Here is a 22,580-nt window from a genome sequence, read left to right on the forward strand (position 1 = left end):
TCAGAAACAGGGGCAGACAATAGCAGCAGGAGCGTCAGCCTGACTCACGTGGGGAGGAGCCCGCCCACAGACAGCTCCTCGGCACGAGAGGCAGCCAGGTGAGGTGAGTGAGCGCCCGGGGTGACGGCGCTCAGCGGGGGCCGGGACACATAGCTGCGGACTAGAGGCCCGCGCGCTGCCCCATAGGCTGTGATTGGATTCACACGGCCGCCCCCAGCGCATGCGTCCCGCGCGGCGCCCGGTCCTATCTCCTGCGTGCCACTTTCGCCCCGCCCCCGCCTGAAGGGACGTCATCAACGCGTCGCGGCTGGTCCCGCCCCTTTCACTTTCCCTCTGAGCCCCGCAGGATCGGCTCGACTGCTGCCCGGTCACCCGGCCGCCGGTAGGTGCGCGCGCGGCCTGCCCCGGCCGCCAGCGGGAGCCCTGCAGCCCCGGGGCCGGGCTGGGAGCGAGGGTCTCGTCCCCGCAGGGAGATGTCGCGGCCCAGCAGCGTGTCCCCCCGGCCGCCCAGCAGCGCCCTGTCCGGCGGGGGCCCGGCCTCAGCCTCCGGCTCGGGCAGCAGCCGGGCCAGGGGGCTGAAGGACATCCGCATCGACGAGGAGGTGAAGATCGCGGTGAACATCGCCCTGGAGCGGTTCCGCTACGGGGACCAGAGAGGTGACCGCGGGTCGGGATGATGTGGAGGCACCTGGGAGGGAGTCGGTGCGTGAGGCCCCGTGGGGGCTGGGGGCCGAGGGGGTTTCTGGGTGAGCAGGGAGATCTGTCTGTCTGGGGAGGGAGTGATCTGGGGAGGGAGCGTGTGAGGAGGGCAGGGGATGGGGGTCAGGTAGGGGTTGGGTTGGGGGGGCTGGGCAGGAGGTATGGGGAAGGAGGGCAGGGCTTTGGTTGGGGGGCAGTGACCTAGGCAAGAGGTGGGGGGGTTATGGGATGGATTGGGTTGTGGGGGGTGATCTGGGTAGGGGTGTTTGTGTGGGCGAGGGCAGGGTAGGACATGGGGCAGCGGAAGGTTATACTGCTGCCCTATTCTGGTGGCCAAAGCTCTCTGAGGGCACTGTGGGGCTCTTGGTTTGGGAAGCAGGTAGAATCATTCTAGCATTAATAGGAATAACTATTGAGGTGAATTTAGGGTGATTGAGCTGGCAGTATGTCATGTCTGAGCTATAATATTCATGGCTAGAACATGTCTCGAGTGCTGGTACTTCATGCATGTGTGCCGCCCCATTCTCTTTTGAGATTCCATGGATGCTTATTGCATTTTGTATCCTATCAGTTATGTCAGCTCTAGCCCAACATAATGATCTCCTGTAGCATCCTAGTCCTCTAAGTGCCCAAATGCCATATAGGCCAAAATATTCAAGGGTGATATGACTCCCTGGCACTTGTACCACTGAGCTCTTACACTGGGCCTGGCAAATAACTGCAGTTGCCTGAAAAAGCTAGGAACCACTACAGTAGGTAGTGGCAAGGGTTTTATATGTGTAAGGAGGAAGATACTTCTCACTAACAAAAAGGACCGGAGTACTTGTGGCACCTTAGAGACTAACAAATTTATTAGAGCATAAGCTTTTGTGGACTACAGCCCACTTCTTCGGATGCATCCGAAGAAGTGGGCTGTAGTCCACAAAAGCTTATGCTCTAATAAATTTGTTAGTCTCTAAGGTGCCACAAGTACTCCGGTCCTTTTTGTTAGTGAGAAGTATCTTCCTCCTTACACATATAAAACCCTTGCCACTACCTACTATAGTGGTTCCTAGCTTTTTCAGGCAACTGCAGTTATTTGCCAGGCCCAGTGTAAGAGCTCAGTGGTACAAGTGCCAGGGAGTCATATCACCCTTGAATATTTTGGCCTATATGGCATTTGGGCACTTAGAGGACTAGGATGCTACAGGAGATCATTATGTTGGGCTAGAGCTGACATAACTGATAGGATACAAAATGCAATAAGCATCCATGGAATCTCAAAAGAGAATGGGGCGGCACACATGCATGAAGTACCAGCACTCGAGACATGTTCTAGCCATGAATATTATAGCTCAGACATGACATACTGCCAGCTCAATCACCCTAAATTCACCTCAATAGTTATTCCTATTAATGCTAGAATGATTCTACCTGCTTCCCAAACCAAGAGCCCCACAGTGCCCTCAGAGAGCTTTGGCCACCAGAATAGGGCAGCAGTATAACCTTCCGCTGCCCCATTCTGGTGGCCAAAGCTCTCTGAGGGCACTGTGGGGCTCTTGGTTTGGGAAGCAGGTAGAATCATTCTAGCATTAATAGGAATAACTATTGAGGTGAATTTAGGGTGATTGAGCTGGCAGTATGTCATGTCTGAGCTATAATATTCATGGCTAGAACATGTCTCGAGTGCTGGTACTTCATGCATGTGTGCCGCCCCATTCTCTTTTGAGATTCCATGGATGCTTATTGCATTTTGTATCCTATCAGTTATGTCAGCTCTAGCCCAACATAATGAACTCCTGTAGCATCCTAGTCCTCTAAGTGCCCAAATGCCATATAGGCCAAAATATTCAAGGGTGATATGACTCCCTGGCACTTGTACCACTGAGCTCTTACACTGGGCCTGGCAAATAACTGCAGTTGCCTGAAAAAGCTAGGAACCACTACAGTAGGTAGTGGCAAGGGTTTTATATGTGTAAGGAGGAAGATACTTCTCACTAACAAAAAGGACCGGAGTACTTGTGGCACCTTAGAGACTAACAAATTTATTAGAGCATAAGCTTTTGTGGACTACAGCCCACTTCTTCGGATGCATCCGAAGAAGTGGGCTGTAGTCCACAAAAGCTTATGCTCTAATAAATTTGTTAGTCTCTAAGGTGCCACAAGTACTCCGGTCCTTTTTGATGATACAGACTAGCACGGCTGCTACTCTGAAACCTCTTACTAACAAAGTGGAGCTACAGGTTGGCCTCCCCTCTTAGGAGAAGGTAAATGAGACTAATTTGTTTGGAGGTTAGAAGAACAGGAGTACTTCTTTTGCGGATACAGACTAACACGGCTGCTACTTTGGAGGTTAAAGATCTCTGCTCACTAGTTCTTGGTGAGATTGCTTATTTTGGCATGGAAATAAGCAAATATTTCTCATTTTATTTGAAATAGGGGAGAAGTAATATGCTATTTATGTTGGGTTATATCTGCTAATTTTTTTTTAATTTTCTAGAAATGGAATTTCCTTCTTCTTTGACTAGTACTGAAAGAGCATTTATTCACCGACTGAGTCAGTCTCTTGGTCTGATTTCTAAAAGTAAAGGGTAAGTTAATGTGAGATTAGTTGTGTTCATTACTAAAAATGAAAGTCCACATATCTCTTTAAAAGGCAATATATATTTCCAGTATTTCTTGTAGTTTGACCGAGGGCCAGATCATTCAGGAGAGTCTAGTAAGGAAGAGATACTGAGGTTCCTTTCAGGGTTCTTTGAGCATTAGTTCTCTGGTTGATAGAATTTGGGGCCTGTATAGTTTGGGAAGCCTTGCCCCCTCTCTACCTTATGGATCCGTGAAATTGACAAAGAAAGGACTCTCTTTACACACAGAGCCAGGAGTCATTCCACTCTGAACTGCATTGCCACCTGACCCAGATTCTGCATGGAGACTGGGAGCTTGGTAAGGGACATATCATCGAGAGCAGCACCTCCCTTACTCCTAGAAATTTGTGAGAGCATCTGTACAGAGTAATGGCGGAAAGGGGTTGGATGGTACTGCAGGGATGGGTTTACTCCCCAAGTCGCTTCACATTTCAATCTTCTAAGTAGAAAAGGGGAAATCTTCATACAGAGGGCCCCTTTCAAGCTGAGATAAACAGAAGATGATCAAAGCCCAAAAGTTGTAGGGTCACACAGCAGAAGAGGAAACAGAGCATAGTGTGTATAAAGGACATAAAAATCTGGACTTGCTGATAGATCAGTTGGGGAAGCGCATCCTAAGAGACTGAGTTTGAGCAAAACATTTTTTTTCTTCTATGATTCTTGAAATAACTTCTGAAGGGGTACTGTCAAGGTTCAAAAGCCTGATCATGACCACTGAGATAATAGCAGAGCTTTGAGTCAGAATCATAAAACCAGGTTGACCTTTTGCTTAGGCATCCTGTTGGATCTCTTAATCGTGTGCTGGATGCTTCTCTTATTCTGTGTGTTTTTTGTGGTATTTGTTATATTATTAGACTTAACTTTTTTTGTAGATCACCTCAGTATAATTTAGGAGTTAATTGTCAGAAGATTTGTATTTACAGATAAAACAGTTACTACCTAGTGAAATGAAAAATTTATTTTTTTGTTGTTTGTTTGTGTTTCAGAAAAGGAGCAAACAGATATTTAACCATAAAGAAGAAAGATGGATCAGAATTGGCTCATACAGTAATGGCCTGTAGTTTGACCCCCAATACAAAACATGCTATTAGGAGCCTAATTCAGAGATTTCCTGTGACCAATAAAGAACGCACTGAACTTCTACCAAAAACAGAACGAGGAAATGTGTTTGCTGTTGAAGCTGGTATGTGCAGTATAATCTGATAAGAGTTTGTGAGTTCATACTGTTGGAAAATAACGCGCTTTTCATTTTCTCATTCCATGCTATATTATTGACTTTTTCCTATTAAAATAAGAAGGAAGCTTGTATTTGTATTATATTAATTGTATACAGTTGTAGACATGGTCCATAACCTAAAGAGTTTACAATTCAGACTTCTTAAATCTCCACTAAATGACAGAACTAGTTCAAATATACATTTGATAAATTCTCTAATGCCAGAACACTGACCTTTAACAGGATTATTACTTGAAGAGGTATTCAGCTATGAGGGCTTAATTGTATTTCTGTATAGGAGGTTTGGTCTGGTGCACAGAAAACTCTACTTCATTTGATATTACAGATTTTATGATGGTTCTAAATACTGCACACCTCTTGTTCTTAAGGTTGAATTATAAAAGGTTAACAAAACTAGAGTTTTGTGTGGTTGGGAGCCATTGTTTAATAACCGTGTGGCAGTGCTTTATGAAGAAGGGTGTGTATGATTTGATATAGTAGTGTACAAATAGTAAGTCTATTTACCTATCCAGCCTGCTTAGCCAATTGTTTGCTCCTGTCCAGCTCAGTCTGTTAGCCTGTGTGAAGAAGTAGTAGAAATAAAGGACTCAAGTTTGTACTGAATTTGCATCTTCTGACTTTTTCATAGTGCGAAGATGTTTCTTGATAGATTTGACATTCTCAGTAAGCTTATACTAAAACTGCTTGAATTGATGTTTTGCAAGAAGCATGAAAACCTACCTAGAATTCATTTTTAGTTTATTCAATAGTGATGAACATCAATAGTTTGATTTTTAGGTAGTTTGATATTACTCTTGCAGAATAGCCTCTTATGCTAAAGATTTTTATGATCCTTGTATGTTTATGGTATGTGCTAGTGTTAAATATGTGGCACCGTACACTGTATATTTAGAAGTATAGACTCAGCAAAATCAGTTTACCATATTCCAAATTAGACACATGTCTAAGAGCATGTTTACACTGCAATTAAACCCCACAGCAGGTACATGCCTGCTGACTTGGGCTTGCTGGGGACCTTAACTGCAGTGTGGATTCCCAGCTGGGACTGCAGCCTGAGCTCTGGGACCCTCCCACTTCTCAGGGTCCTAGAGTCTGGGCTTCAGCCTGAACCTGGAAGTCTGCACTGCCGTTAAACAGTGCTGCAGCCCTAATACCATGAGCCCAAGTCAGCTGGCCAGGGTCCGCTGCGGGTTTATAATTGTACTGTAGACATACTCTGTCTGCAGGATTTGGGACTAATTTAAACATGGATACAATGAATATGGCCAACAAATCATTAGGAAAGGAGTGGGATAAGAAGCACATGGGTTACAATATGATTATACATTAACTCAGAGAAGGCATGTATGCATCATGGTGGAGTGGTTTAAAAAATCGTTAGTCATTTATTATTTTAATATATGATAACTTCTCTAGGGACTGTGGAAGAAATGGGTCTGCAGGAGAGACTTAAGGCCAGCATGGTAGCCTCACAGGTCAGCTTCTTTAAGTCAGTTGCCACCTCTCCCTAGATGCGTTGCTTTTAAATATAATGTATTGCTCTCTTTCCCTGTGGTGCTGAGTCTGATGTCTTCTCAGCACTTGTAGCCTTTCCCGACTTTGGCAGTGAGATATTGGGAAGGTTAACTTTTTTTTTTTTTCTCAGAAACCTTTTGTCAAACAGAATGACTTCCACCAGCGTTCTGGAACATGTTCACTTATCACTTTAAAATATTTTACTGCACTAACATGGAAACGTGGTATTTTGTTAATACAGAGGTTTCTAAAATAAAATCAGTGTTCAGTTTTGCATTGAGTTATAGCGTTTTGGGGGACACCTTTGGTGCCATGTCATTAATTCTGTCTTTTCTTAGAGAACAGAGAAATGAGTAAGACAAGTGGGCGACTTAACAATGGCATCCCTCAGATTCCTGTGAAAAGGGGGGAATCTGAATTTGATTCCTTCAGGCAATCTCTACCAGTTTTTGAAAAACAGGAAGAAATAGTCAGAATTATTAAAGAAAATAAAGTTGTTCTGATTGTGGGAGAAACTGGATCAGGAAAAACTACTCAGGTATGTCTTTTCGCTTAATGAAATTAAAAGGACAGAATTAGTTCTTTATACTGTTGGACTAACCATATGTGTTTTATCTGTGTGTCAAAATGAAGTCCTAAAACATTATTTATTTAAATGGGATCTCTTCATATTACTCTGGCATTTATTTGGCCTGTTAGTGGAAAGGTTCTCCATTAAAATAAATCACATTTTCTGTCTTCTTCTGCAGCTGAAATATTTGACAGAAATCAGGTGCTTATATTAAACGGTTAAGCTTCTGTGCTTCTCACATCTTTCTAATCAACAATATAGTTAGACTTTTTTCAGACAATGCAAAATGCATTTTAAAATGTTTTATTTGTTTCATTTTTTTTTCTCCTTGCAGCCTAATAAACTTTCCTGAGCAGGTCAGATTGAAACCCATTGTAATAAAATTGAAGACCATACAAAAAACAGTGTAAATTCCTAACCAAATAGCCTAGTCTGAGAAGTAGAAAATTTTAAAGTGATCAGCAGTTTTGAAGAGTTATTCAAAGACCTTGATCATGCAAGCTGATCCACATGAGTGAACTCCTGCCTTTGTATGGATTTCCACTGACTTCAGTGTGTCCATCTGGATCAACTTGCAGAATCAATGCCTAAGGACACTCTCCTACTACAAATACTTTTAGATGTAAATTAACAAAAATGCAAATTGTCATGGTGGAGACACAAACTGAAGGTCAGCTGGTTACTGGACTAGTGAATGGGGGAAGCTCTAGACATGATATATCTTGATTTTAGTGAGGCTTTTGACACAGTCAAAATTTCTGTAATTGAAATCAATATATTTGAAAATGTAGAAAATATCCAAAACTATTTAAATAAATGGTATTCTGTTACTGTTTAATCACGCGATTAATTGCGATTAATTTTCTTAATCGCTTGACAGCCCTAAATAGTACCAAACTCTTGCGGGAGCCCACTAGATATGTCCTCCGTGTGACAGCAAACCACATATCTAGTGGGCTCCCACAAGAGTTGGTACTATTTAGGGCTGTCAAGCGATTAAGAAAATTAATCGCGTGATTAAACAATAATAAAATATTTAAATAAATGGTATTCTTGGATATTTTCTACATTTTCAAATATATTGATTTCAATTACAGAAATCAGTTACGTATTCGACACAGAATACGTGTACAGTGCTCACTTTACACTTTTTATTATAAATATTTGCACTGTAAAAAAAAATAAATAGTAGTATTTTTCAATTCACCTTATAAAGTACTGTAGTGCAATCTCATTATCATGAAAGTTGAACTTACTTTTTGTACATAATTCTACTTTTGTAACTGTTTTATTTTTGAATGCAATGTAAAACTTCAGAGCCTACAAGTCCACTCAGTCCTCCTTCAGCCAATTGCTCAGACAAACAAGTTTGGTTGCAATTTGCAGGAGATAATGCTGCCTGCTTTTTGTTGCCGGTTTCCCCTTTCAGGGGACATTTGTAATTCACATGGCACAGCTGTTTCCAGCATCGCAAGATATTTACATGTCAGATGCACTAAACATTCATATGACCCTTTATGTTTCAACCACCCTGATGATGGATTCAGCTTGATAACGATCCAGAGCAGACCGACGCATGTTCGTTTTCATCGTCTGAGTCAGATGCCACCAGCAGACGGTTGATTTTCTTTTTTGATGGTTCGGGTTGTGTAGTTTCCGCATCTGAGTGTTGCTCGTTTAAGGGTACATCTACACTACAGCGGGGAGTCGATTTAAGATACGCAAATTCAGCTACGTGAATAGCGTAGCTGAATTCGACGTATTGCAGCCGACTTACTCCGTTGTGAGGACGGCGGCAAAATCGACTTCTGCCGCTTTTTGTCGGCGGCGCTTACTACCACCTCCGCTGGTGGAGTTAGAGCGCCAATTCGGGGATCGATTGTCGCGTCCCGATGGGACGCGATGAATCGATCCCCGAGAGGTCGATTTCTACCCGCCGATTCAGGCGGGTAGTATAGACCAGACCTAAGACTTCCGAAAGCATGCTCTACATCTCGTCCCTCTTGGATTTTGGACAGCACTTCAGATTCTTAAACCTTGGATCGAGTGCTGTGGCTATTTTTAGAAATCTCACATTGGTACCTTTTTTGCATTGTCAAATCTGCTGTGAAAGTGTTCTTAAAATGAACAACTTGCTGGGTCGTCATCCAAGACTGCCATAACATGAAATATATGGCAGAATGCGAGTAAAATAGAACAGGAGACATACAATTCTCCCCCAAGGACTTTGGTCACAAATTGAATTAACGCATCATTTTTTAACAAGCATCATCCGCATGAAAGCATGCCCTCTGGAATGGTGGCCAAAGCATGAAGGGGCACATGAATATTTAGCATATCTGGCATGTAAATACCTTGTAATGCTGGCTACAAAAATGCCATGCGGACGCCTGTTCTCGCTTTCAGGTGACTTTGTAAATAAGCAGGCAGCAGTATCTCCCATAAATGTAAACAAACTTGTTTGTCTTAGTGATTGGCTGAACAAAAAGTAGGACTGAGTGGACTTGTAGGCCCTAAAGTTTTACATTGTTTGTTTTTGAGTGCAGTTATGTAACAAAAAAAATCTACATTTGTAAGTTGTACTTTCAGGATAAAGAGATTGCACTACAGTACTTGTATGAGATGAATTGAAAAATACCATTTCTTTTATTTATCATTTTTATACTGCAAATATTTGTAATAAAAATAATATATAAAGTGAGCACTGTACACTTTGTATTCTATGTTGTAATAGAAATCAATATTTAATTTCAATTGGTATTCTATTATTTAACAGTGAAATTAATTTTTTTGAGTTAATCGCTGAGTTAACTGCGATTAATCGATAGCCCTAGGTACTATTGAGTGGAGAGTATGCTTATAAAATTTGTGGATGACACCAACCTGGGACTGGTTGTAAACACTTTGGAAAATGGGATTAGAATTCAAAATACCTTTACAGATTAGAAAATTGCTATGAAATGAACAAGATGAAATTCAATGAAGATGAGTGAAGTACTTCACTTAGGGAAGGAAAAATCAAATGCATAACTACAAAATGGGGAATAACTGGCGAAGTGTTAGTACTGCTGAAAAGGATACGGGCAGGGATCACAAAATCGAACGAGTCAACAATGCAATGCAATTGTGAAAAAAGGTGGTTATCATTTTGGGTTGCACTAACAAGACTATCATATGTAAGACCTGGGAGGTAATTGTTCTATTCTGCTTGGCTTGGGTGGGCCTCAGCTGAAGTACTGTGTCCAGGTTTGGGTGCCACATTTTAGGAAAGGTGTGGACATACTGGTGAGGGTCCACAGAGGGACAACAAAGTGACAAAAGGTTTAGAAAACCTGACCTATGAGGAAAGATTTAAGAAAACCTAAGCATGTTAAGTCTTCAGAAAAGCAGACTGAGGGGGGAGCTAATAAGTCTTCAGATATGTTAAGGGCTGTTATAAAGAGAATGGTGATCAATTGTTCAGGTCTACTGAAGGTAGGACAAGAAGTAATCCGCTTACTCTGCAGCAAGGGAGGTTTAGGTTAGATATTAGGAAAAACTTCCTAAGTATAAGGATAGTTAAGGTCTGGAATAGGCTTTCAAGGGAGGCTGTGGAATCCTCATCATTGGAGATTTTTAAGAACCGGTTAGACAAACCCCTGTCAGAGATGGTCTAAAGTATACTTTATCCTGGGTGGGGGGCTGGACTTTGACCTCTCCAGGCAGGTTCCAACCGTACACTTTTTTTATTGTAGTTTATGGCCCCTGCATTATGTGCTGTGTTTTTAACACAGTGAACTGACCTAAGAACACAGGGCCAAATCCTGCTTACTTTATGCACATGGGAAGTTCCAATGCAAGGTTAAGGGAGCAGGATTTATCCCAGAAGAGTCAACAATTCTTGGTTTTATTTTTTTTGCTTTATGGCCCAACCCATCCTGATTTAGAGGGGAAGTGAAAGTGGCAATTAAGAAATTGTTGACATATGCACACATACAGAACAGTTGATAGAAATGACTGCAAATTACAGTTAGGAAATGCAGACAAATGGTAAGAAAGGGATCAGTGGAAAATCTGTGGTCAGTAGGGTTAAGGACCATAAGAAATAATTTTCTAAATATATTAGAAACAATCAAAACCTAACAATGGCATAAATCGATTACTAGATGAGGATAGTAAAATTGTCAGTCATGATGCAGAAAGGGCAGACATATTCAGTAAATCTTTGTTTTCTGTATTTGGTATTTATTTTTATTTTAAATAATGACTGTAGAGTTTTCTTAAACTCTACTATGACTACATGAAACTTTTCCTAAAAGTTGTCATGGCAAAATTGCAGTGTTATTTCCCTTTTAAGAGAATTGTAGTGTTCTTTTATATATTTGGTTAGGAATTTAACATCGTTAAAATTTTGTTAGATCATCCTGTGTACCAGTGCTCCTTATCTCACTGTTTTGGGTCAGGAACTTGAGAAAACAGCATCTGAAATGTTTCAAATTCTCTCTTAAACAGGCTAGAGCCCAAAATAACGTCCTCTACCTAAAATCAAATTGAAAGGTGCCTGTAATATTTCCCTGACTTTGTCAGTAATAGCCCATTATGGGTCTATTAAACACTCCAAGAAAAATTTCTTTTTGGCTTTGGATGCCTTCTTCCTGTATCAGGAACCAGCTCTGCCCTCTGCTATGAATCCGAGAGGGATCCCTGTGTGTTTTTCATTTGGCAGCAACAGGAGGAGTAGTCTCAGCAGAGCCTCCTAAGAAAGGTTAATATGTAGGAGGAGAGAATAGAAAGGTCAAACATTTCAGCACCCAAACCCTTGCAGTGATGGGGGTTGGCCTCTAGGGTAAGAAGCTTTGATCTTTCCTCTCAATAATAAACGACAGAGAGGGAGAGAGCAGACCTCTCACCTCTTGTCTATTTCTGCAATGATTTATGGTGATCTGCCTCCTTCGTGCTGAGTACCAGTATTAAACACCCAAAATAGCCTAAAATGAATAATGAAAAAAGAGTTGTAATGGGCTATTAGACTGAATCTCCATCTCTTCTTTATAAAATGAGCCAATGCAAACTGCTTTACTCAGTGGTGCTGCTCAGTTATATATTTTGTCTGCTAAGGTAGAAAGGTTGCAATGCTATCAAACTAAAAAACAAATCCACTTTCTTCTAGATTCCTCAATTCCTTCTTGATGACTGTTACAAAAATGGAATTCCATGTCGCATATTTTGCACTCAGCCAAGACGTTTGGCAGCTATTGCTGTGGCTGAAAGGGTTGCCGCAGAAAGGAGAGAAAAGATTGGCCAGACAATTGGCTATCAGATCCGATTAGAAAGCAGGTATAAATATTATGTTTATATATTAAAAAAAAAAAAACCAAAAAACCACACACACCAAGAAGTTGCATGAATGCATCTAACTCTTTGAAGAAAAATTAGAATTTAAGTTCCTCAGGGCAGGTACTGTTTATCTCATGTCATTTAAGCAACATGCTTATCTGTGATGCTGAATAATAAATGATCAAAGAAACACAGATAGTTGGCTACATTGTATGAAGTATAAAATACGAAGTTCCATCTGATCAGACGTCTATGAAGGTGCAAAAACCAGAAATCTCTGCTGACGCAAAACTTCAGCCTTAGTTTGATCTGGAAATAAATAATAATTTGAGGAAATGTGGATCTAAGTTTTTCCTCAAGCACAAAACCCCAATTCATTTTAGTGAAAATAAAAAAGTTTATTTTGATTCATTATTTGTGTAGTTCTGAAAGTCTTAGGCGCTCTGAAGATATGCTAGTAAGACAGGGCCGTGTCCTAAATAATTACGTAATACACACTAAATAGTGTTTAAACTTGTAGAAAATAGGAGGAAACAAAAATTAGCTGAACCCTTGCCTGTTTTGTTTAATTTGTTCATTAGCTAACCCTTTCAGCAGGAGGTTTATCAAACTGTTGGAAGACCTGTGTTTTTTAAAGTGGGGGGGGGGGGGGGGAGAAGATTGGCTGGACAGAGGACGTAGGGGTTGGGGGTTTCCAGGCATATGGTGCCATTCAGAAGGAGGTGTGGGGACAAGTGGGAGGAGGACACTAAGGTCTTGGCTAGTTATGCAGCTTCAGTGGAGTGGAGGTGCTAAGGTGAGTGCAGAAGGTGACAAAAGCAGAGCAATGAAGGAGGTAGGTGGCCTTGAAGATGAATACAGAGGCATACATTTGATGGAGAAAGTCACAGGAAGCTGGTGAAGGGTTTTTAAGAGGGGTTAAAGATTATGAAAATGTCCAGTAAAATGGACTTGCAAGACCGTTTTGAGAGTCTGAAGAGGGCTGGGGCAAAATGAGTGTCTGTCCGGCAGGCCAGAGAAGAGGAGGTTGCAGTAGCTGAGGATAGGAATAATTAGTTTCTGTAGGGTTTGGTGGCAGAGATGGACAGGAGCAGGTGTTTTCCTAGGCAATATCTCCTAAAAGAACTAACAGGATTCTAGAAGGAGCTTTAATGTGCGAGGGGAATGGGAGAGAGACTGGGAGGATAGTGGAATTTCCAACAGTAATTGATAAGAGGAGAAGAAGGGAGCATTTGGGAGGGAAAGTAGTTTATTTTTTTAGTCCTGTTAAGCATTAGATGACGGGGGGGAGGGGGGTGGGCGGTGGGTACCCAGGAAGAGAAGCTGGAGAGGCAGTCACAGTGTCAATCTGAACAGAGGTAAGTTAGGGATGGAGAGGTAAGATACCTTTAGGCTGGTTTCTTCTTTTTGAGAGGCTGAATGGATTCCTAGCTGTTATCCTGTGTGTCTCCCTTTGTCTGCAAGAAAAAAACTCTTGCTAGAGGTGGATGTTAGTCAAGCATTTGTTGGGGCTTGAATTGGTGGGGGAAAAGTAGTGGCAGTCTCCCAGGCTCTGCCCGCACACCTCGCTTTGCCTAATGCAGGCACCAAAATGAGATGCGAGCACAATAAAGTTTTGCAGATATTTAAAATATAATCACTTGGGCTCTACTGACATGAGAGCTGAGATTCTGGAGAACAAGATGGAAGCCTCTGGTGCTCTGTCTACACTAGCATTTGCTGCAGTATAACTTATGGCACTCGGGTGTGAAAAAGCCACCCCTCAGAGTGATGCAAGCGCTATATAGACAGTGCTATGTTGGCAGGGCTGGATAGTTAAGCAGACCGGAGAGCTCTCTCCTGTCAGCTTAGAGCAGTCACATTAGAGAACTTACAGCTGCACATCTGCATCGCTGTAGCTCCACCACTGTAAACTCTCTAGTGTAGCTGTAGCCTAAAAAGACTGGCTTGCAAGCCAGGTTGGTGTGACCTGGCTGATTTCAAGCACTGACAGTTGAAAATATTTTTCAGTGGTATAAGCTGGAAAGTTCAAGAGCATGTTTTTACAAACTAAGCCATCCTATGGATTTTTACATCTAATTAAAATCAGGTTGGCATACAGGTATATTCTTAAGGTTCTGATCTTAGGCATTTTTACTCTGAATCTGACCTTACGTTAAGGAGTCATTTCTTAGTGACCAGGTGTTAATTTTTTTTTTTTTAGTAGCATTCATTTTTAATAAGAATATGAAAGATAGATTGCATATTTTAAATTCTATGTAATTTAGAACACTGCAAAGAACTGAATGTGTCTGTTTTATAACTGTTTGTTTAGGGTTTCTCCAAAGACGCTGCTAACATTTTGCACTAACGGTGTATTACTTCGTACGCTAATGGCTGGAGACAGCACACTATCGACTGTGACACATGTTATTGTGGTAAGAACCCTTACGTGTTCATGTAGAGTGACATTCCAGAGGCCTTGACAACTGTGAGATCAGGCCTTATTTTTTCTCATTAATTGGCTGTATAATATATTTAGTCTCAAATATTTGTCAGCTGAGCAGAATATGAATCATAATTACTGTATTTGCTGCCTTTGGCTGGTCTATATAGTAGTTCATGTGTTTGTATGTTTTTCTGCATTAAAAATACTGCCTGCCAGTTTAATGGGCTCAGTTTTTTTAGTATATATTTGAAATTAATAAGAGTACACAGATATGAGGGGAGGATAGAATCCTGAATTGTTTGCAACATTCTTTGGAACTAAATACAGTTAGTCTTAGGACAGCTCATGTTGCTACTATGGAGTCTTGTGAGCATGTATCAGAATTCCATGTGTCTCACATTTCTGTTTGCAGTCTAAATTGAAGCAACACTTCTATAGCATTCTGTACTGCAAAGTGCTGAGCACTCTGGCCACAGTCAGGATCATGACCCTATTGTGTTAAGCACTGTACAAACATACAGAGAGGTCCTGCTCCAAAGAGCTTACACCAATTTAATGTGTGTTGCTTTAGATTGTAACAGAAAGCATAACAAAGGTAATCATAGGAACACATGGTTACATAGAGTAAGATACCTTCACAATTTAATGGTTCTGAGTTTTTTGACTTTTTAGAAAAAGTTACAAGATGTAAATAATCTCCAGTCAGCTAGCTGTGATTAAATTATCCTTCATGGAGGATTGATTTTTTTTTTTTTTTTTTGTTGCTCTTATGGTAAATGTTAATCTGAAAAGTTATTTTATAAAAATTAAGTTGTGGGGATCCAGGTTTGTCTCAGCGATTTCCAGATCAGATTTGTTCAGTTATCGAGTAAAGAGATTGTTTTGCAACTGCCAGTCTGAAAACCCAACTGAGGATCTAAAAATCTAGCAGTGTTTTGTGGATCATGCATCATCTTTAATAATAAGATTCAGCAGGCAAATTCTGCTCTGAAATACTTGTGCAAAATCCCTTCTCTACAGTTTTTTACTTCATGATATAAAGATGTATTTCCTTTGACAAATACTTGTGTAATGTATTGGCCATCTATGTAGGTTAGCAAAGGGTACAGTTTTCTCAAAAATTATGATCCTGGATCTGGGATGTTTGTCCTTTTTCTTCTTGTTATAGGATGAAGTACATGAGAGGGATCGATTCAGTGACTTCTTGCTAACAAAGTTAAGAGACATATTGCAAAAACAGACAACTTTGAAACTGATTCTTTCTAGTGCTGCCCTGGATGTAAATCTCTTTATCAGATATTTTGGAAGCTGCCCAGTGATACACAGTAAGTCAAGTGATATCATATTTGCAAGTACTAAATCTGACTAATTTTAAGATCATTTTTTTCCTAACTAGAATTTATCTATCGCATTAAAGCATAACAAAATATGTGAATAAGGCTTTGTTAAACCTATGACACTTAAGCGAATCAAAGTTGAAATTGTGTGCTGACACACACTCCTGAGCTTGCTGGATTTTGAAACATTTCTGTAACCATTCCAGATTAGTGCATTATTTTTACAGAGTATTTTTATATTTTTTTCTGTGCTTTAGAGGTAAAGGAATAAAGTGGGGTATAAAGACGAGAACGAGTTCAGCTTGATGCAGAGAAAATTAGAAGCGCTGATAACTTTGAGCATGTAATTCTCAGCTGGTATTTTCAACCTTCTTGTAAAATGCTCATCTGCCTTGACTCCAGTATTATGAATAAAATGAACCCCTACCAAAGTTATAACTTTTCATTGAAAGAATTATTATTGAATCTTTAAAATAGCCCTTAGAAATTTGTTGAAATCTTTTTCTTCTCCATACCAAGGCAGATGTATTGGTTCCATCATTTAAGGATAACTAATGGAGGCAAGGAAAATCTAAAAATACTAAATATTAATTATTTCTGTTTTCAGTTCAAGGAAGACCATATGACGTTAAGGAGATGTTTCTGGAAGATACCTTACGAAGTACAGGATATACAAATAAAGAGATGGTAAAATATAAAAAAGAAAAACAGCGAGGTTAGTATACTTATTTTGAGGTGGGGAAAAGAGACATTGGTAGCAACTGTTTTCTAGTAGTAAAACATGACAAACATTTTTGTTTAGAAATAGATTTTTGTTCAAAATATTGAATAGTAAACTTCAGTGGATCAAAACAAACATTTTTTTTTTTTGGCCCTAAATGTTTTACTTTTTTGTGGTACATTTTGTAAAAACTCAAAATAACACTTAATTTCCTGCTGTTTTCTTTTTTACATTTTTGTTTGTTTGTTCTCCACTTGGTAAACATTGTTTTACTGTTTCTAATGAAGCAGAATCCCACATAATTCATTTGTTTACTTTTAGCTGTTTGCAAGCATGATAATATCAACAGGTACCATATAGGAATGTAATTGTATAGAATGTAATTGTATCCACACAACACAATGTCTACAGTGCACAGAAACAATGACTATTGATATATATATAGGGGTTTTGTTTGTCTTTCCAATTGGTGGATATTTAAGAAAAGTAGAATCTAGAAAAACTCACAAATATTAACCAGTTTAAAGATGACTATATGGTGAGGCTAAATAGACATACATGTCCCTATTTAAAAAAAACCAACCCCAACTTATTCAAAGTATAACCTATTAACAAAATATCTTTTAAAACTTAACATTAACATGAGGCATCATTATATAGTGTACATCGTTCATGTAGCTCACTTGATATAGAACTGATAAATCACTGTTGACCTAGTTAAGCTTTTATATTTCTGAGAAATATGTATAATGACCAGTTACGGTCTCTATTATGTTTGTCTATGAGCTATTTAATTCCTCTTAATCATTTCAAAAGTTTTCTACTTGCAGAGAAGTAAGAAATTTTGTGTCCATTCCTGTAGTAATTCCTTACTTGGAACTCCTCTTCTATTACAGTCAATAGTACTTTGTCCTGATCATTTCAGGATTGAGCCTTCTGTATATTATGGCTTTATTCCTTACTCTTAAAGCAAAGGTTTCCAGTAATGAAACTTTGGAAGGTCTTTGCTAGTAACTAGAAACTGCCCCTGGATTTGAGCCAGCATTCTAACCACAGGGTTACTATGTATGCTTTTTGGAAAGTACTTATGCATGGTAATGTCTCCAATACAATTTTAAAGTTAATTATCTTTAATAAATAAAAGTGGGTATTAAAATGTGGATAATAAAATGTTTGCTTATTAATGCTTTATTAAAATTATAAATATTTTAGAGGAGAAACAGCAAACCACCCTTACAGAATGGTATTCTGCTCAAGACAACACTAGCAAACCAGAATCTCAAAGACAGAGATCTGTCCCAAGTGTGTCTGAAGAGTATGACTTGTTGGATGATGGTGGTGACACAGTGTTCAGTCAATTGGTATGCTTTTCTTTTTGTCAGAATTCAATTTTCAAATATGCTATATCTATATTAGTAGTCTATCCTTTCTTCCCCACATAAAATTAAATTGCCTTATGTAACGGTTATAGCCACATATTAACAAACAAATTATGAATAGGTTTCAGAGTAGCAGCCACGTTAGTCTGTATCCGCAAAAAGAACAGGAGTACTTGTGGCACCTTAGAGACTAACAAATTTATTTTGAGCATAAGCTTTTGTGGGCTGCTAGACAGCTCTCTAACCCCACATTCTACAGGCCATTATCCTCAGATCCCACTGGGGATTATGTAAAGAAACTACACCATCTTCTTAAAAAGCTCCCTGACAAAGCACAGGAACAAATCTGTACAGACACATGTCTAGAACCCCGACCAGGGGTATTCTATTTGCTACCCAAGATCCATAAACCTGGAAATCCTGGATGCACCATCATCTCAGGCATTGGCACCCTAACATCAGGATTGTCTGGCTATGTGGACTCTCTCCTTAGGCCCTACGCTACCAGCACTCCCAGCTATCTTCGAGACACCACTGACTTCCTGAGGAAACTACAATCAATCGGTGATCTTCCAGAAAACACCATCCTGGCCACTATGGATGTAGAAGCCCTCTACACCAATATTCCACACGAAGATGGACTACAAGCTATCAGGATCAGTATCCCTGATTAATGTCACAGCTAACCTGGTGGCTGAACTTTGTGACTTTGTCCTTACCCACAACTGTTTCACATTTGGGGACAATATATACCTTCAAGTCAGCGGCACTGCTGTGGGTACCAGCATGGCCTCGCAATATGCCAACATTTTTATGGCTGACTTAGAACAACGCTTCCTTAGCTCTCGTCCCTTAACGCCCCTACTCTACTTGCGCTACACTGATGACATCTTCATCGTCTGGACCCATGGAAAAGAAGCCCTTGAGGAATTCCACCATGATTTCAATAATTTCCATCCCACCATCAACCTCAGCCTAGATCAATCCACACAAGCGGTCCATTTCCTGGACACTACTGTGCTAATAAGCGATGGTCACATAAATACCACCCTATACCGGAAACCTACTGACCGTTATACTTACCTCCATGCCTCCAGCTTCCATCCAGGACACACCACACGATCCATTGTCTACAGCCAAGCTCTAAGTTACAACCGCATTTGCTCCAATCTCTGACAGAGACAAGCACCTACAAGATCTCTATCAAGCATTCTTAAAACTACAGTACCCACCTGCTGAAGTGAAAAAACAGATTGACAGAGCCAGACGAGTACCCAGAAGTCACCTCCTACAAGACTGGCCCAACAAAGAAAATAACAGAACACCACTAGCCATCACCTTCAGCCCCAACTAAAACCTCTCCAGCGCATCATTAAAGATCTACAACCTATCCTGAAAGATGATCCCTCACTCTCACAGATCTTGAGAGACAGACCTGTCCTCGCTTACAGACAACCCCCCAACCTGAAGCAAATACTCACTAGCAACCACACACCACTGAACAAAAACACTGACCCAGGAACCTATCCTTGCAACAAAGCCCGATGCCAACTCTGTCCACATATCTATTCAAGTGACATCATCATAGGACCTAATCACATCAGCCATGCCATCAGGGGCTCGTTCACTTGAACATCTACCAATGTGATATATGCCATCATGTGCCAGCAATGCCCCTCTGCCATGTACATTGGCCAAACCAGACAGTCTCTACGCAAAAGAATAAATGGACACAAATCTGACATCAGGAATCATAACATTCAAAAACCAGTAGGAGAACACTTCAACCTCTCTGGTCACTCAATAACAGACCTGAAGGTGGCAATTTTGCAACAGAAAAGCTTCAAAAACAGACTCCAACGAGAAACTGCTGAACTTGAATTGATATGCAAACTAGATACAATCAACTTAGGCTTGAATAGAGACTGGGAATGGCTGAGCCATTACAAACATTGAATCTATCTCCCCATGTAAGTATTCTCACACTTCTTATCAAACTGTACTGGGCTATCTTGATTATCACTTCAAAAGTTTTTTCTCTTAATTGGCCTCTCAGAGTTGGTAACACAACTCCCACTTTTTCATGCTCTCTGTATGTCTATATATATATATATATCTCTTCAATATATGTCCCATTTTATGCATCCGAAGAAGTGGGCTGTAGCCCACGAAAGCTTATGCTCAAATAAATTTGTTAGTCTCTAAATTATGTATAGATCCTATAAACCTGTGGAAGAAGTAGCGTGCTCTGCTTGAAATGTTAACAGTAATATTTAAAATGGAAGACTTTTTTTAATCCCTTGGTGGCAGGCGTGAATGAATATCTCTCAGAAGATGTCACATTGATAAGAACAATGAATTAATGTTAAAATATTATTATGGTCACAAAAGTGACTAAAAATCTCCTTGAATCAACACACCTGCCTCTCATTTGTGTCTTCTAAGTCGTATTTGCTTCAGTGACAAAACAGTTATACTGCGTATACTTGTGTAGTGACCCATCCCTTTCAGAGTTCAAGTTGAACTGGCAGTACTGGAAAAATCATCTTTTTTGTTGTAAACTAAGCTAAGTTGATATGGAAGTCATTGAGACAATAAATGGATTTATAGGGACCATTTACAGTTAATCTTTAATGTGTCACACTCTTAAGTAACATTGGCTATTTATCTAAATGTCTGACAGTATATACTTGATGGAAAAATGCAATAAAAAATTCTGATTTAAGGCTGTCCTGACAAATTTATTCAAGTACAGATTAAAGGTATTTTTGATTAAAACTTTGTACCTGCCACCCAATTATCATCTTTACTTAATATATAGTGTTTGTTATGTAGAAAGATGAGACTGCTTATAATGGTATGTCCTTTAACCATAGCATTTTATTAGTTAAACCATATTATAGAAGTCTTACGCTTGTATATATTTAAAAATAAGGGACTGTTCCTTTGTAAGCAGTAGTAGGAAGGGAATAAATGACATGTTCACTTGCAGTAATTGCCTGAAGTTACTTCTTTCTTTACAACCCTCTTTGCAGGTCCAAATTAGTTTAGTTTAATTTAGATGGCATTGTTTGTAGTCTATTCTTAAACTGTTGTGTGTCTCAGTCTTGAGTGACGATGTGAAAATGAGTCCTGGTCTCCAATATTATATGGGTATTCATCTGAGAAACTTTCAGCTCCTTGAAAGTGTTTGTCACAAAATTGATATAGTAAAGGACTGAATCAAGCATAGGCTACAAGTACAGGTGTATGTATAGAATTATAAATTTTATAGCTCTGCATGTTTAGAGACAGTGATGTTTACAGTTCTGTGTTTAATAAGTGTAGAAAATGGGTTTCTAGTGAAATTGTTGATATGGAGGTTTTTTTAGAGGGACACAAATGCTTTTAAATGAAAAGTTTTTATTTCAGTTGCTGTTTAGAATATTTTCTTCTTCCACTCTTTTACAGATAAGTGAAAATGACTTAACTGTTAAATCCTTATAAAGCATTAGATCTTATCCTATTTTAAAAACTTTTATTTGTTTTTATTTAGGTAGAGCCAAGATTTACCATTCTTGTCCTTTTAATAATAATAATTTAGTTTGAGGATGTGACTTTTGTATGCCACAATTCCAGACATTATGAAAGCTGGAAACTTGTTTTCCTGTGATAATGTAGTGGATTGGCATAGTATCACATTATTAAAATAGTGAGGGGTGGGTGAGTCGGAGGGTGGGTGAGAGTGGGTGTGTGAAGAATGTAAAACATTAGATTAGCAACTGCTTTAGTGAAGATTCAAATACTTTTTGTTTTTCAAGTCTATTATCTTTTTTCAGACTGAAAAAGATGTGAATTGCCTTGAACCGTGGTTAATAAAAGAAATGGATTCTTGTCTCTCCGATATATGGTTGCATAAAGATGTTGATGCCTTTGCTCAGGTGTTTCACCTTATCTTAACTGAAAATGTCAGTGGTAGGTTTCTCTTATTTCAGTAAACTTGTTTTTCTTACTGGGCTGTGCAGCTTCCTACAGAGACTTCACAAAATAAAAAAATAATGCAATGAGTTAAAAGTGCTATGAATTCTACATCACTTTTAGTTTCTTAATTTTTGTTTAATTTTACATTCAAATACCTCTTTGATAATTGACTTAAGATTTGTATAATTAATGGATTGTGTCCTTGATTATTGATTATTATCACAGTATTCTTGAAGTGTATATATTTTTATAGAATCATTTTGTGTAATACAATGTTAAGTTCATGAGGATCAACAATGGAAAAATGAATCTTTTGGTCCTTCATCCAGAAACTAATCTTTTCGTAGGTGGGTGGACTTTAGCAATGCTGCTAAATATAATGTTTGGAGGAATCAGTAACATTGTTTGACGAATTTCCTTTTTGCCCAAAACACTAATGTTTCAATTTTTCCTCATTAGTTGATTACAGACACAGTGAAACCAGTGCAACTGCACTAATGATTGCTTCAGGGAGAGGTTTCTTAAGTCAGGTAGAACAGCTGATTGGAATGGGAGCAAATGTCCACAGCAAATCATCCAATGGCTGGTAAAAAAACAATTGAATTCTTTCAAAATCTGATTTGTTTTCTAAATAGGCAAGTTTTCAGTTTACAACCAGGAATAATTGCATATTTTGATTAATGTTACCTTATAGTCTTGACAAACTAATTTTTTTTTTTAATTCTACCCTGTTTTCTTTACTCTTTCTGCCTAATGTCATTTCTCGATTTTTTTCCCCCCCGTCGTTCTCCCC

The 22,580-nt window shown here is 39.5% G+C and overlaps 1 protein-coding gene across 1 annotated transcript in view; it reads left to right on the top strand.

The window, feature by feature from the left end:
* Positions 1 to 305: 305 nt before the first annotated feature.
* Positions 306 to 22,580, top strand: part of YTHDC2 (YTH domain containing 2) — a 47,696-nt gene continuing 25,421 nt past the window's right edge. Inside the window, exons 1-11 of the mRNA XM_034774015.1 lie at positions 306 to 657; positions 3,179 to 3,269; positions 4,310 to 4,506; positions 6,414 to 6,613; positions 11,796 to 11,962; positions 14,277 to 14,379; positions 15,559 to 15,715; positions 16,335 to 16,442; positions 17,661 to 17,809; positions 21,646 to 21,781; positions 22,247 to 22,373. Coding sequence (XP_034629906.1) covers positions 474 to 657; positions 3,179 to 3,269; positions 4,310 to 4,506; positions 6,414 to 6,613; positions 11,796 to 11,962; positions 14,277 to 14,379; positions 15,559 to 15,715; positions 16,335 to 16,442; positions 17,661 to 17,809; positions 21,646 to 21,781; positions 22,247 to 22,373 — 1,619 coding nt within the window. The 5' untranslated portion in view covers positions 306 to 473. The remainder of the gene's footprint in view (positions 658 to 3,178; positions 3,270 to 4,309; positions 4,507 to 6,413; positions 6,614 to 11,795; positions 11,963 to 14,276; positions 14,380 to 15,558; positions 15,716 to 16,334; positions 16,443 to 17,660; positions 17,810 to 21,645; positions 21,782 to 22,246; positions 22,374 to 22,580) is intronic.

The sequence above is a fragment of the Trachemys scripta genome, chromosome 6, assembly GCF_013100865.1.
Source record: "Trachemys scripta elegans isolate TJP31775 chromosome 6, CAS_Tse_1.0, whole genome shotgun sequence".
Taxonomy (NCBI): domain Eukaryota; kingdom Metazoa; phylum Chordata; order Testudines; family Emydidae; genus Trachemys; species Trachemys scripta.